General features: G+C 40.1%; 1 protein-coding gene across 6 annotated transcripts in view; it reads right to left on the bottom strand.

Annotated features, from left to right (window-relative positions):
* The window catches only part of ZMYND8 (zinc finger MYND-type containing 8), a 48,721-nt gene extending 39,405 nt beyond the window's left edge, over window positions 1–9,316 (bottom strand). For 4 of the 6 annotated variants that reach the window (XM_066199155.1, XM_066199149.1, XM_066199153.1 and 1 more), the window contains exon 1: window positions 9,225–9,316. In XM_066199155.1, the coding sequence (XP_066055252.1) occupies window positions 9,225–9,238 (14 nt within the window). In that variant the 5' untranslated portion in view covers window positions 9,239–9,316. Of the gene's footprint in view, window positions 1–8,128; window positions 8,239–8,818; window positions 8,948–9,224 lie in introns of those variants that run through there. The other 2 variants (XM_066199150.1, XM_066199152.1) reach the window with 2 other exon arrangements.
* Window positions 9,317–15,486: the final 6,170 nt, after the last annotated feature.

Here is a 15,486-nt window from a genome sequence, read left to right as displayed (position 1 = left end):
GAACACAGAGTTACAGAGCAGTTCTGGAGATGTGACTATCCCAGATGAAAGGTAAAAGAAAACACATGACGTTGAAGCAAATCCAAATTCAAAATGATGGACAAGTGGGGTTTTGGAGCTTCAGGCAATATTGCAGTGTCCATCAGAGCACAACAGCCATGAGGGATCTAGATCCTCTCCTCTACAGGGACAATTTAATACACAGTCTGTTAATGGAAGTTGTTGCTGATCCCAGTTTGCACTGATAGGGCAGATTATGAGTGGAGTGAGGTTCCATTCAGCCACCCCAGCTCCAGGGACAGGGCCAAGAGGGCAGCTGGAAACCTTTGCTTTAGCCACTCTATAAATCTGCCTGAGACATCTCATCAGAGCTCGGAAACAACAGTGAGGACTTGGTCACATTTATACCAGAGAAACTCTTCAGCCTGACAAACAGTTTATATTAGCAGGAGTTTTGTTAAGGGTATAAGTTAAAGGAGAATCCTAAACAAAGTAAAACTTAACAGCAGAAGGATTTTTCAGTTTGTTATTTGACAAAACTACTTTTAATCGACTATGAACTACTGGGTTGCAATTCCTTTCCCAGTTCTAAACAGCACAGTTATGTCAGCAGAAATTTTACATACAAATTAACCAAGTTCAATGTATGAAAGACGCAAAGCTGAGAAGTTCCACAAATTCCAGAAATCATTATTCTTTGTCATGTGGATATAGAAATAATTTATAAAATAAGCTCTTTAAAGTCACAAAACACTGAAGAGGAGTTCTATTCTACCAGCCTCCACCTCCCAGCTCAAGGATTATTCTGATCATTTCAGGAGCAAGGCAAGGCACCCGTGTGACCAGAATTATGGCAAATGTGTAGCACAGTTGACTATAACACAATGCTTCTCAGATTTACTTTGCATGGGCAGATTAAATGCACAACACAGCCAACCATACTACAATGCTCACACATTTACTATGCCTGGGCAGATCAATTATCCTGCACATTTGTTACACCCTTTCCCAGGGGCCTCAGCAAAGAGGAGCTGGCAGTGGCCTGCAGACACCAAAACATTTCATGCACCACTTGTCTTTGCCTGTTCCTCTCCTAGGCAAAGGGAAGGGATGGGCTCATGGGATGGGTTCATTGTTCTCTTCCAATGCTGCACTGGAGTTTTTTTCTTCCCCTCCCTCTTTATAAAATCCTATTTCAATATTGCCAAACTGTAAGAAACCCCATATTTTTAAAACATCATGTAAATATAATCAATAATGTATACAGGTAAATATGTATTCAAACCCAGTAAATCTGTAAGACTGGAGTAATTTTAGAACATTACCTGCTTCTAAAATATAGGTCCACTTCCAGACACAGCTTTGCACATACAAGGCTTTACAAGACTGAGGCTGAACACTGATGCTCATTTCACATATGCTGCTACTAAAAGGAATGGTTACCCCAATCCTTAACTTCTTGTTCCAGAAGTCATGTCCATTTTATCCAAATCAGTCCTGGAATGTAACTCACTGTCCAGCTGGACATGCAGAAAATGGGAGAGAAACACACAGGGAGAAAAGGGCACCACCCTTTTAGCAGCTCACATTTAAGTTACATTAAAGCAATTATAATATTCCAGACTCATCCAAATCTATCAGGTCGTTTTGTTTAAAACACAGCCTGAGGGGAACATGGCACAACATGAAAGATACAGTAGTTGGTACAAATCAGTATTACAATCCAGAGAGTTGTGCATGAACCCTGGCTGAGAAATGGAGTGATGGATCAATATGGCAACACCATAGCAGGAACTGTTCCTACTCCCCTGACCAAAGCACCAGGAGACATTTCAGACTGACTGAGGATGTTCTGGGCCCCTGGGCCCAAACCCAGCACTGCAGGGCAGGACTCCTACCTATTAGTTACAGCATAGCAGGGTTTTTCAGCTCAGAATGTGTCCTGCCCATAAAACCAGCTTAATTTAGGAAACTGAGCCAGTTTCCTCCATCACCCATCAAAGTGTTCTTGCAATAGTGCTATGAACAAGAAAAAGACACTTCAGGAACACTTGTAAGGTAAACAAAGTATCTTGCAAAATCCCGATACAAAGAATCACAGAATGATACAATGACTTGCCTTGAACAGGACCCTAATGATCTAGTTCCTGACATGGGCAGGGATGCAAACATCACCTAAAGGGCGACTGAAAAAAGCCTTCTCAAAGATTTTAAGCATAAATGAGCAGTCAAAACTGCATTCTCCACTTGATTCCAAGGTTCTCCACATTCCTCAGCAATGGAAGAGCACATTCCCTATACACGTATGGGCACAGTGTGCACCACTCACACAAAATCCAGCAATTACCTAATACACTATGAAACCTGAGCCTCAGAGGAACACAGGCATCTCCATATTCTCTGCTATTAATTAATCTTTTAAGGGCACAAACATTTAAGTATATTAAAAAAACCACAGAAACTGTTCTGAAAAAAAAATCCCAATGTTGGTGGGGAACAGTTAAATAAAACTGTGTTAGACATAGCTATAAAAGATACTGAACATTCACAGCTCTTCAAAAGCATCTCCCATTGCTTTATTTGCAGTAATGTATAATGACTTCCAAAACATGACACTGTTTGAATGCTGGCAGTGATGATTGTAGTGGTCATCTTTGAGGTTCAAGTTTATAAACACATACCAGCAATTCATAGCAAGTTTACAGTAACTTTTCTAAGGCTGACATCTTTTCACCTTTGCACCCTCCACCCATACAAGGAAAATCCTGAAAATTCTTTATAAAGCACAAACTTCCAAATGCAGATATTAGCAAAAGATTTCCAATTAAATAATTCAAGAAAAACAGGTCCTTAATCAGTTACCTTACTATTACCCACAACAAAATAAAATTAAAATTAAGACCAGCAGCAAAATAACTAAAACCAAATATCTCATTCCATGGAAACAATAACTGTATTCTAGAGAGTTTTATTTTAAGAATTCATTTTTGCAGGGCTCAGAGCAGCTATTTCAGCCAGCCTGTTTTCTGTCACGCATGTATGAATGGGATGCTCTGAGGCTGCAGGTCAGAAATTATACTGAAATATACTCAATTAAGTACCTAAATGAATACAACAAATAGCTCACGTAATTCTGGAAGCTACTCTTATTTCCTCATTAAGATGAATGAACACAGAGGAACACATCTTAAGAACACAACTGAAATTCAAGCTTTGCCAGTTCCCCTGTCCAATGACCAGAAAACCAATTAATCATTTAAAACTTCCCTACTCATATTGACAAAACTTGCAACAACAACAACAGAAGTTTGTTTTCTAAAATGTTAAGCTAATTTGTTTCATACAAACTAGTTTAGCCTGTCTGAATGAGGGTAGAAGGGGTGGAGATTATTCCTTTGGGGAGAGTGGGCACAGAAAGAAAAAAAAATAAGGATTGCAAACATACAAAATTTATTGATACTTAAGTAAAAATAGAAAAATAACTTAGCTGCCTAATTTTTAAATATGTTCTCTACCAAACTAAAGAGAGGGTGGTGGTTTTTTAATATAAAATTCAGGTTTTCAAATTCCACATCCCTGAATTATATACTGACTTCTCTGTTTAGGAAAATCATTCCTTTACTAATAGTAGTACTTACCTGAGAAAATGTACATATACAAGAATATAAACAGCTGCTTTAATCCATAGTGACTACAAAGAGCAATTAAAAGTTGCAGATGAACTACTGCACCTTGACATTTAACCAAGAAAAACTGACAGATATGGAAAACCACTCGAAACAGCTAATGCCCACATACACAATCTAGATCTACGTTAGGGAATAACACATGAATCTCAGATCAAGAACTACATATTTCTGGAATTCATTTTTCCTTTTAATTAACAGAAAACAAAACAAAACAAAAAAACTGATTAAAGACTATAAGCACTAAAACTGAATTTCATCTTTAAGATAATTCCTGCCTCTCATGCATCACATCCGTGAGCAGCAATTCTAAATAATGACTCCAAAAAACCTGCATTCAATAAAAATTTAAAACCAAAAAACCACTATTTGCATGCCATTGCTGAATAAATAGCAGCTTTGTATGAGCACTCACCTATAACAGTCTCTTACTCATCGGTAGCTATGCTATTTATGCAGGGCTCTTAAAATGGCGTCTGCCAGCACTGCACTGCCTCACTCCTGCTCTGGAGCTAAAATGGTAGCACTTTGTTCAATACCAGCAGCTCCTGTTTACACAGCAGGGCAAGACTCAAAGCCAGCATCTAAACAGCAGAAATGGTAAAGAAGGACCAAAGGACACCTGACATCCGAACGTTTAACTAAAAAGGCACGAGACAGGGAGATTTGTGAAGTCACAGGTTACTAAGGAAATCGCTCAGTTTTAGCTTCACCCTCCAGTGTGAGCACCCCATACTTTACATTTCCTTTTGCAGAATTCTCTGCAAAACGCTCCATATGTATTAAGCAAATAACACTTGGTATTAAGTAATTAGCATACACAAAAGGCTTGTTCAGATATCTATGTACAGCAATGTTTAAGCTGGTTACCTGTGATAACAAGCAAAGTAACTATTTTTCATTTAAAGAACATTATGGTTCTTTCTAAAACCTTACTCTTATTCTGTGTCCATTCAAAATAGCTGCACAAAAGAGAAAAATCAGGGGAGGGAGGGGGATCCTTGGTGTTACACAGTCATCTTTAAGTCTATAAACTATACAGCTGAGGCCCAAGTAAGGCAAACAAATAGACACAGATTTCAGATGCTAAAAATACAATTTGAGAACAATCATGCTTGAAAGTAAAGGTTGATATCAGCTGAATTAAGAATGTTAACATCCTGTTACAGCATGGTTTTCATCTCACAGGGTGAAACACAGATGCTCTGACAACAGGCAGTAAAGGGTTAACATGAGAATGACAGACAACTACCAAATACCTGAAACTCACTTCCTATGTAGCTATGGCTAAATTAATCTTTAACCCATGAATACAAGACATGTTTATTAACAAATGCATTTAAATTACTTTCTAAATACAATTTAAAGGGCCAAGCTTGATGGCCTACTGTGATGGTTTCCAGTCTGCAGACCCCTCAAAGCCAGTGTGTGGTAACACAGGGGTCTGCAGACAATAACCAAGTAAATCAAACCTAGTCTAACAGGCTTAAAGCCTGTTTATGGGCACATGAATCTCTAATGGGATTCATGTGCCCATGGGAAAAATACTGGGGATCCACAAATAACAAAATCTGAAAATTGCTGTCTACTCCATTTTGCATGGGCAAAGGTTTTGTTCAACTTTCAAGATAATTAGGAAATCCAAATTAACACCCTGAATTTCAGACACAGGAGAGCTTCTGCTGAGATTTATCTCCCTTTAACCAATTATGCTGGAGTAGTACCACCACTATGGAAAACTGACCACCAGCTATCACTTTTCAGCTCCTGGATCCACAGGGCCAGTAGCTGAAAAGTGATACAATACAATATACTGGAAAACAAGGCAGAACAGGAGAAGCAAAACGACAAAACCAAAAACAAAACAACAAAACCAAAACAACAACAAAAACCTCAAGCAAAAGTGATACCACAAAATGGAAGACAGCTCAGGAAGACGAGCCAGTTGAAGTTTGTGGACATGATATAAAGGGCTAAATTTGCAATGTAATCTATCTATTTCTGCTTTTTGAGCACGAAGTTCCTTTTATTACATGCTCCCTTAGTAGCAACGTAGGTTTTCTGCTACATTTCAATACTCCTACCTACTGTGAGGGGGGGTGGCTGTTACATTTGGAGTGGTTTATACTCCGCATTTTTCTCATTCTCAATATGTTAAGTAGTGTCATTTGTTTAAAGAAATTACTCAGCTTTTCCCTAGCACTATTTAGCTTCCAAGTGAAACAGTTTGCCTGCAAAGAATGAAAAAGGCATGTAGCTTTTAAAAAGCTACTGTTTTCACCATGATTTATAATCCAGATCACTCCTTTGTTCCCCCCCCCCACTCTATTCTTTGTCCAGTTAATTACAAAAGTAACTGGATGTTGGCACTAAATAATAATGGCTAATCATATTCATCCTGGGCAATTCAAATTACTCTCTAGTAGCCAGAAAACTTACAGTGCAATTATATGATTAACTGCTAGTTATAATCAGAATAATGGCCATTTGCTCCAAGCTGAATAAACCTCAGCTGCATTGCTTCATACATGTCCTGTCTAATTGTGATTGTAACAAGATCCAGGCCAGTAAAATCTTGGGGAGAAAGCATCCGTGCTTTTTCCCTGCATCTGTCACTTAAACAAAACCCCACATTCCATCTGTCCTGAACAGAAAAAAACAGCAGAGCGCTGCTTATTATGCAACCTAGGGGAAGTGAGTGATAACACTGTACCTTGACAAAGCACCAAAAAAAAAAAAAAAATATATATATATATATATATATATATATATATATATATATATATATACACATATATATATATATATATATATATATATATATATATATATACACATATATATATATGAAATTCTTCAGCCTGGCTGAATTTGCTTTACTCAGAGGGAACAAAGATGGCAGAAATTTCCAGAAGGCCTTTCCCAGCCCTGCCACTGCAATTGTCAATCTTTAACCTGCCTGCTGCGGCAATTGGCTCCGGCGGCGGCGGAGCAGCGCCATTGGGCTGAGCCCAGGCACAACGCTGCTGTCTCTACCTTGCCTCAGACATCTTGCTGCAATGCAGACATTTGTTTTTTGTGAACTATAAAAGAATTGCATTCGAGTGATTGAAAATAGGGAACTTTAACAGACTCACGATGCTCCGTTTCATTACGTGCACGAGGGCAGCTCACACAAATGCGCTTCACTGTCAGCAGCGTGTCTGGAGGTGCAGATTTGAAACAGATCCTGGCTTAACAAAACCTGTGGGAGCCATTTTAATGCAAGCTTTCTGATTGCAGATCACTTACCCCTGCTTCCTCGTATTAAACAAATATTACGTTGCTCACTCTTAAAGGCTGAAAGTAAACTGGTAACATGTATAAACTACTACTAAGAAAATTGTGTCCAAATGTAATTTTTGTTCTTTTTAACAACTGAAGAACAAAAACCAGAATTACTTGTTAGCTGTGTCAGCATTTTCATGTATGCTGAAAAAAGCATTAAAATTGCATACAGGAATACTATCACATGAAATTCAGTGGTACCCCAGCAGTATTTCAGGTTTCAAATTGAACTAGACATTCTTATAATCTAATCCTAGAGGATGGGGGGGGGAAGCATGGAGGGGGGGCAGGAAAGGTTTTAACCAAAGTGCGATATTCAAAGTAAGATATTCACACTGGTAAAGAAGTAAGCAGAGGTAAATTGCTATGTTAAAGCAAGTTACCAAATACATGGCAAGGGTCTATGAAAGTTTGTGTGCACTGTGCCTCAGCACAGCCATTTGCAAAGCCAGACTAGCTTTCAGTTCTTTCCTAAAAGAAGGAATGTGTATGGACTGCTAAAACAAGTGCAAAAATTACATCAAAAGCACAAAAGAGCATCCTTCCTCTGCTTTTGTAACAGCCCTGGTGATCACTGAAAAACAGCTTGTTCAGAGAAGCATGCAGGCGCTACAATTAAAATCTTTATAAAGAGCACAAAATGTTTCCAAATTAGTTTTAAACCGAGCAAGTTTGTCTGAGGTTACACTTTGTATAGTATCAGAAACATATGCTCATTAAGTGTTATTTCCTTTACTTCATAAGGTCACTTCATTGCTGAGCACTAGCACTTTCATCACACCCGAAAAGCCCAGGGAACAGTGAAAACGCGCTTTGCCCTGCAAACACGGTAATTAGTGATCTATGAACAAACAGCAAGCAGAATATTTTTCACCAGCCTAAGGTAAACAGGAAGTAAAAGCTTCAAAATTTAGAGACAAATTAGCAGAAAAACAGTGCATACAAATAGAGCAGTTTACATGTACAAGTCCCTTAAAATGGACGCTAAGCAAATCTGATCTTTTATATGACTAACCACTAACATCACTTCATCTACTGCACTAACTGACCCATTCAAAATAAAATCCTGGGAAAACTATTAAAAATGTTCAGAGAGTAGCATGCTGCTTACTTACCAACTGTTCAAGCACCCATCTCATTTTTCCAGTTAAGAAGATACAACAGGCTGGCAGATTTGGGAATTGATCAAAAAGGAATTTCTTGAAATAATTACGTAGCATTAAACCAAAAGTTTAAAAAAAAATAAAAGGAAAAAAAAGAAAAAAAAAAACAAGAACAAACAACATGTACTACTGTCATGAACCACACATGATTTTATATCTTCTGGACTCCAAAACACAGAACTGTGGCTGACACAATGTAAAACAAAAAGGCACAGATAAAAGTTACATTAGTTTATTTGAACTATGCAAAACAAGAAAGCTAACAGTTCAAAAACATTTTCCATAAAGCATCAGATTTGTAAACAGATGCACTGCTGCGTTTTACTGAGCAGCACTCCATTTCCAAAATCTGCAGCATAAAAACTCCCTTTTAAAGGAACAAAATATTAACCATACATTGCCCCTCAGAAAGAGAAAAGCGTTGTATTAATTATTCCTGCAAGAAAAAAGGTTCAATAGTCATTTCAAGTTAAGATAAGCTGCATAAAAAACATGATGCAACAGCACACCACCACCTAGGCCCAATATCTACAATCTGCCATTAGCACTTTTTGCTGATGCCTAGGTTTTTAAAAATCCCATATTTTCTCAGAGATAACTTATCTTAGCTGTTCCATTCACTGTTTAGAAAGGTAAACTTGCCTGTTCCTCTGTCTGCCATTATCCCTGCTTGACTCCCTGTAGGGCAGTTAAATGCATCTGCTCCCTAGCTTCCATTTTCTCTCCAGCAGGCATGTGACACAACAGACAATAGTGCTGGCAAACTGCTCAGAGACAGAAACCTCCTTTGGAATACCAGGATCTTGATAAACTCTAGAAACACCATCCTCCTGTGAAGAAGTAGGCATGCCAAGGCTTTGCCAGACTGTAAAATAAAGCTGTGGCTAATGGCTACTAACCATGTGACCCAAGAAAGCAAAATTTAAACAGTTCCAACTTAATATAAGTGCTGTGGTGTGAGTTTTGCACGAGAAATCACAGAGAATCACACTCTCAACCCACAACTCATAGGTCTTAGAGAAAAAGCAATGTAAAAAGCAAGGCTTACCTCTGTGGATGCATTGTTAACACAGTGTTATGTCAATACTTATAAAACATGGAGGACAGGCTCTCAGTACTCGGGCAGGGAGGGCTTGGCACTTGGGCTTGATGATCTGTCTTCCCCATGAAAGCCGCCCCCGGATTGGCTGCCCCGGCAAATCCGCATGTAAAGCGCCAGGGGATTGGCTGAGACACTTCCTGAGCGATTATCTTTGTGCGGCTCCGGGAGCAGGAGCCATCCCGGGCTCGGAGCAGGCCGGCGCGCTAGGCCCCGCTGCGCTCCCGCCGCCGGGCCCGGCCCTGCCCCGGCCGCAGCCGCGCTCTGCCCGCCTCGGGGCAGCGCCCGCACGCCGCCGGCCCCGGCAAATGTGCCCCGGCCTGCCCTTTCTTGGAGCCATCTGGGTGTTCCAAACCCGAAGGAGGAGGCAGAGTTCGCCCAGGTCGCAAAGGGCTGTTCTTTTGTTTGCACGGAGAGCGAAATTCGCCTCGCTGGTGCTCTGCTGGCCGAGGAAGCGAGGCCGCTGGCAGAGAGCAAAACTTAGCGAAAGTGCATGTGCACAGGAGGGGCTGAAATTAATAACTCAGAATTCAGAGAAGGGTTCTCCCGCTCCAGAATTTAAAGATGTCAACGTGCAGCAGAGCCACCACGTACCTACAGCGTGCTTTCTTGAGCTATCACGACATGCTGTTTGTCCCTGCCATGGCATCCTAGTCATCAGACTAGCTGCGCTGATTAAATCTGTCTTACTCTCTGTCTTGTGTATTCCCACATGCTGAGTCCTAATAGCAAAAAGGAGCCTTAAACGTGAACACTCGTGTCTCCTTTTCCCAAAGAAAAGCATTCCAGAGTGGAAACTGCTTTATCACAGAGCGTTGCTACCACTCGGTGCAGGCCCTCCCTGTGTTTAAAATGCTGCAGAGCAAAACTAAAAATACCCGTGTCACCCCAGACCTTGAGATCCCCAATCCCCCCCGGCCCCACCTTTCGGCCGGCTCGGGGCTGTTACACAAAAACTGACTTCCTCAGGAGCGGCTCTGGCTGCATTTCCTGCCCGTTAACCCTCCAGCTCTTGGTGCTTTTTGACATGCGACACAGGCCCTCAAAACACGGATTTCTCTCTACGTGGCGAGTTACCGGCCTGCCCCCACGAAAACACTCGTGTAGCTTCTCAGATTTTTTTTTTTTTTAACCTTTTTGTCTCCTGCTAATAGGCTGCAAACGAAACAAAACGAGAAAACGGCGTGTAAGCAACCAGTTTGATCTTGGGCCAATTCCCAAGCTTTTGATTAAAAAATCTGAGTCCGTTCTTTTCCCTAATGCAGTGAGAGTGGGAGGATTTATCGTTATTCCAAGAGGGAAGTCTTAACTCCAGATGAAGATTTTAAAGGTTAAATTTTTAGAAAGCCTCCAACAAGCCCTTATATTATTGTTCAAAATTTTTCATCTGTGTAATATAGCTCTGTATTATCGTTCTGTAGCCATGAAAATTGCAATGGAAATTGCAGATGAAAGGGTGATTCTGAAGCATATTGAATAACAAACAATTATTCATTAAACAAAAGAAAAAAAACCCAAGGGAAGGTGTAGAGGGAGACGCTTAACATTGAAACAATAATCATTAAATAATGAGATAGAATAACCAAAGAAAAATAAACATTCTTCCAGTAGAACATGCAGGATCTCAGATTGTGCAAAACCAACTATAAAAAGCCCTCTTCCATAAATCTATGACAATTGCAAACAGAATATGCACCTCACGTTTAGTCGAGTGCTAATAATCCCAGAAACAATCACCACAAAAAAACCTAGTGCCCTCCCTTACCTCCATACAGCACCTCTCACGATATAACTACTTTAGCACACAAACCTCTCTGCCTGAGAGCGACGTGACTCATAACTGTGCCACTCAGTAAAATTAGTCATCCTGCTCTGCATTGTCCCATACTGCATGCAGATTATTCCTTGAGATAGCATTGTCACAGGGAGCTGCCACAGCAGCCCACTGCTGCGCTTACACTTCTGTGTCTCTGCATTTCGGGCTGCAACACAGGATTAACAGCCCAGAGTATAAATTATCATCTCATAAGGAACTGTGGAGTCCCTGCTGGAAGCATTTTCTCTTTTTAGATTTGGCAACGTTTTTCAGGGCAGGGAGCAGGAAGGCTCGTGGATACACTGACCGTTTGTTCTGTTTTAGGAATGTAGCAGAAACTAGGGAGAATGCTGCTATAAAGGGAATCATACAGCCCACTACAGCAGCAGGAACACACTGGAAATTCATGACATTCAGTGAACACTTGCATCAGTTTCAATAGTTCAAGTCATTCAAGATAGATTTCTTTTTAATTGAACACCTAAAGGCCTACATTGCTCCGAGATATCACCCCCGACACACAAACATCCAAATTTTGATTCCTCTAAGCAGTAAATGTGAGGATTGCCAGTCATTAACGTTTATGCTTACTGTGTGACTGCTCTACTCTAATATTATTCTCTTAAAAAAAAAAAAAGTCCTAATCCCTATGAAGAACAGCATGAGAACAAAACTAAATACACAGAATTTGTCAATGCTTTGTGCTAACCCAGACCCGACTCCGGGAATGTTGTAATGCTGATGGTGCCTGGGAACACTGCCAAGCTGACACACTTGGGCCTATCAGACAGAATGAGCACGCAGTGGAGAGAGGCAGCAGCAGCCTTAGGAAAGGCCTAAGGCCCCTCTCCTCTTGATTCAAGGAAGCGGTGGCCCAAATGCAAAAGAAAAATTTATAAACCTGCAGTCATTAGCAGGAACAGAACTGTAGAAAACACATCAGACACATATAGCGTGTACATTCAGCCACTCGGCTACTCTGCTCAAAGAGACAAAAGAATTCTGTCAGGAATCAAAGGGGAAGCTTGAAATATATTTATCTTTATTCTCTTGTCCGCATGCTTATTTTGCAGCAGGAGGTACAAGCCTGGTATAACACACAGGCACATCTGGAAAATACAGATTTTTGTCTTAAGTCACCATGATTGCATGTCCTGCTGCAGCTTGACCATTTCTTTTACATAAGACTAGCGGGTTGTTTTGTGGTTTGTTTTTTTTTTTTTTCCATGGCGGGAGGGAAGGAAAGGTAAAGAAAACAAAACAAACAAAAAAAGAGCACAAGAGGAGAAGCTAACAGCTTTGTTGAAGCAGAAAAGGGGGCAGAGATCAGATTAGCTTGTATTTGTCCTTTACAATTCTTTGGAGATATTAAGGGAAAACAGGGCTTTGAGGCAGGGGAGAAAAAAAAACAAAACGGAAAAACCAAAGGAAAGATGGAAAGCAAATTCAGTCAAAAGGAAATTAAAAGACAGTAATGTTAAAAGTACAACCCATTATACAGGTCTTTGCAAAGAACTCTGCCCACTGTGTAGCATCTGCAGAAAGTGCACACACCAGGCATCACAGAGTTATAAGGGACTATACTACATAATATATACCAGAGCCTCCAAATTAAAGAAATACCAGTAAGGAAAATGTCTGCCTGTATGACAGAAGCAGGGGTTGATATTTATCCCTCCCTACAGTGGGTGAATCATCACTGACAGCGATGGAACATTAAGTGATGGAAAAAAGATAGAGCATTTTGAACAGATGCACAAAAGGGGAAGTGTCATATTTTTCAAGTATAATAAATAAATAAATACATAAAAACAGGGGGGGAAATGCATTAAGAATGTGTAGCTCGAACCAGGATTTCCAAGTCATTGGCTGATAACCGTGATTTCTAGAATAAGAGCACAAAACATTGTCATTCAGTGCCTTGGGAAAAAAAAAAACAACTCTTCAACTTTTTCCCCTTTATCATGAATCTGACAAAGTATCAGTGACTGCTTGAAGGCCAGTAGAACACTGGTACAGAATCCAACAATAAATGTCTATAAAGACAGTTCCTCAATTTTTAAAAGTGGACTGGATTCTAAAATTAGTGACCTGTTAAAGAAGGTTGGTAATTTCATAAATTATTAGAAACTACAGGAGAAGGTATCTATAGACAGCAGGCCCCTGGTTTCCCCATGAGCTTAAAAGCTTTGCATGCATTGGTCCTTCTGAAGAGCAGCTTTCAGTACTTAGGGTTGACATTACTTGTTAAGATTAAAATGGTTACTCATTGTCGGCAGATTAAAACCTGGTTCAGTTTTAACACACACAGAATATCTGGTGCATTATGAAAGTGTCTCTTGACAGCCATTTTTAATGTGCTGTGCATCTGCTTCGTGTACATTTCTTTCCAAAGGAAATCTCAATTCATGTTCAATCATCTGCCAAAAATACCTGGGGGGGGGGGGGGAAAAGGCATCTTTGAGCCCTTTAACAGCTGTAGCTTTTTAAAAAAAGTGCTACAGCCTATGTTATCTTAAGGCATAAGCCCATTTCAGTGCTTTCACCCCCACTTTGAACCAGTCTCTCCACAATTAAACAGCTGGGCTGTTTGATATACTGTATAAAGTGGAATTTTCATTATTATGTATCTAAATTTTATGTTCTATATTAAAGGCCTAACTGATAGGATTGATTTCATATTTTATGTGCAGACAAATACTTTTCTAGTAACCCAGAAAGCAGCTGTGAGACACATGCAGGCATGGTGCAAGTCAGGCCTAAAGCACACCCACCATGCTGGTTAACAAGTGGATTTATCACCCCAGCTCTGTGATGAGTCCAACTCTGCACAGGCAAGTTCTGTGGCCATGGAAATGTAAATACACTGCATGAGGCCCAAGTACAGAATCTTGAAAGAAGTTTGTACTTCACCAGTTGATTCTAATGACCAAGTGTGAGACATCTCGTAAATAGCACTTACTCTGGCATAGGGTATTTCTAAAGGAAACAAAAAGAAGTCACCGCTGTTAGGGAGGAATTATTCAGGTCTACATAATGCTACACTCCAATCCTATTACCATGATTTCTTTCTTGATATTTTTCACGTTCAGGAATCAGCTGGTTAGCAATAATCAGACGACATGACTTCTTTCATGTTTTGGTTTGTTATTACTGTTGTTTTAGTTAGGGTTTTTAAAATTAAATCTGATCATATCCCAGAAGCTAAAGCTCATACCAAAGATGTCAAGTGACAGAATTACAAAGATAAAGTTACTACAGTAGTTTTTCCTGCACAAGCCAGATTCAGACTGTATCATTTTCACTTTTAACCTCCTTCATGTTCTTCCACACACTAAATTTGCAGTTTGGCTTCAGCTTCAAGGCTCTGCATATTCACACCTTTCTCCTCTCTCTGTGCTGTTCCAATTGCTATTTCATCTCAGGTTTGTGGTTTACCTCTCACCAGCAAAAAGTCCTTTCTTTTTCCACCACAAGTTTCTTTTCTCTTTCAGTCAGACTTACTGGCTTAAGTATCTCGCCCTTCCTTCCAGCCACAGCACTCAGCTGCACTTTTAGCACAACCGTCTGTACTGTGACACAGAGCACAGTGAATCAAAGATTTATTGTGTTGTCTTCAGCCAGGAAAGGCTCCAGTTCACACCAGTTCACAACACTGCTGCAGTAGCTGCTGCCATGGCAGGGCTGGGAGCAGGCATGAGTAGCTCCAGGTAATTGAAACAATCACTACCACCCTGAGAAGTTTCTGTGAGACTACATGTTGAAACACTGCATCCATCTTTTCATCACATTTGTGCTATTAACTGGGTTTTCTTCGTGTCTTAATGACACTGCAGATCTGATTTTTTGTCTCTTCAAGAATGAAAAAACCCTTTGAAATGGAATCATGTCCCAGTAAAGAAGCAACAGGTTTTCCAGCTGTGGCTTTGCCTTCTGAAGCCAGGTGAAAGCCTTGCCTGTAATTAGGACATGTCACTCACATTAATTAGCATATACATGAACTGTTGAATTCATTCTACCTCCTTTACACGGTGTTATTTTTCTTGCAGTGTTGGACTTGCAGCCAATGTTTACTGAGTTCCCCTTATCAGGTGACAAAAGTGAGGACATTCCTGAGCTAAAGCCACTGTAAAGTTGTTTTCAACTGTTTTTTCATTTTGCTTACTGTAAAGAAATGCACGCCCACATGAAAGTAATTCTGAAAGAGCAGAACAAATCATGCTCTATTTAACCTACTTGCCCCTAGCAATCAAATCCAAGTGTGTGTTAATTATGTACATAAAATAAGTCTTGAGTATGTCACTAGTCTGCAAGTTTTGTTATTAAAGGCCACAATATCCTCATATGACATTAGAGTGGACAGATATCACAGCTAAGGGGAGTCAAAAATGAACT

Source organism: Chamaea fasciata, unplaced genomic scaffold (genome assembly GCF_029207755.1).
Source record: "Chamaea fasciata isolate MVZ Bird 193981 ecotype frontalis unplaced genomic scaffold, bChaFas1.0.hap1 SCAF_17, whole genome shotgun sequence".
Classification (NCBI taxonomy): domain Eukaryota; kingdom Metazoa; phylum Chordata; class Aves; order Passeriformes; family Sylviidae; genus Chamaea; species Chamaea fasciata.
This window is presented reverse-complemented; position numbering and strand designations above follow the sequence as displayed.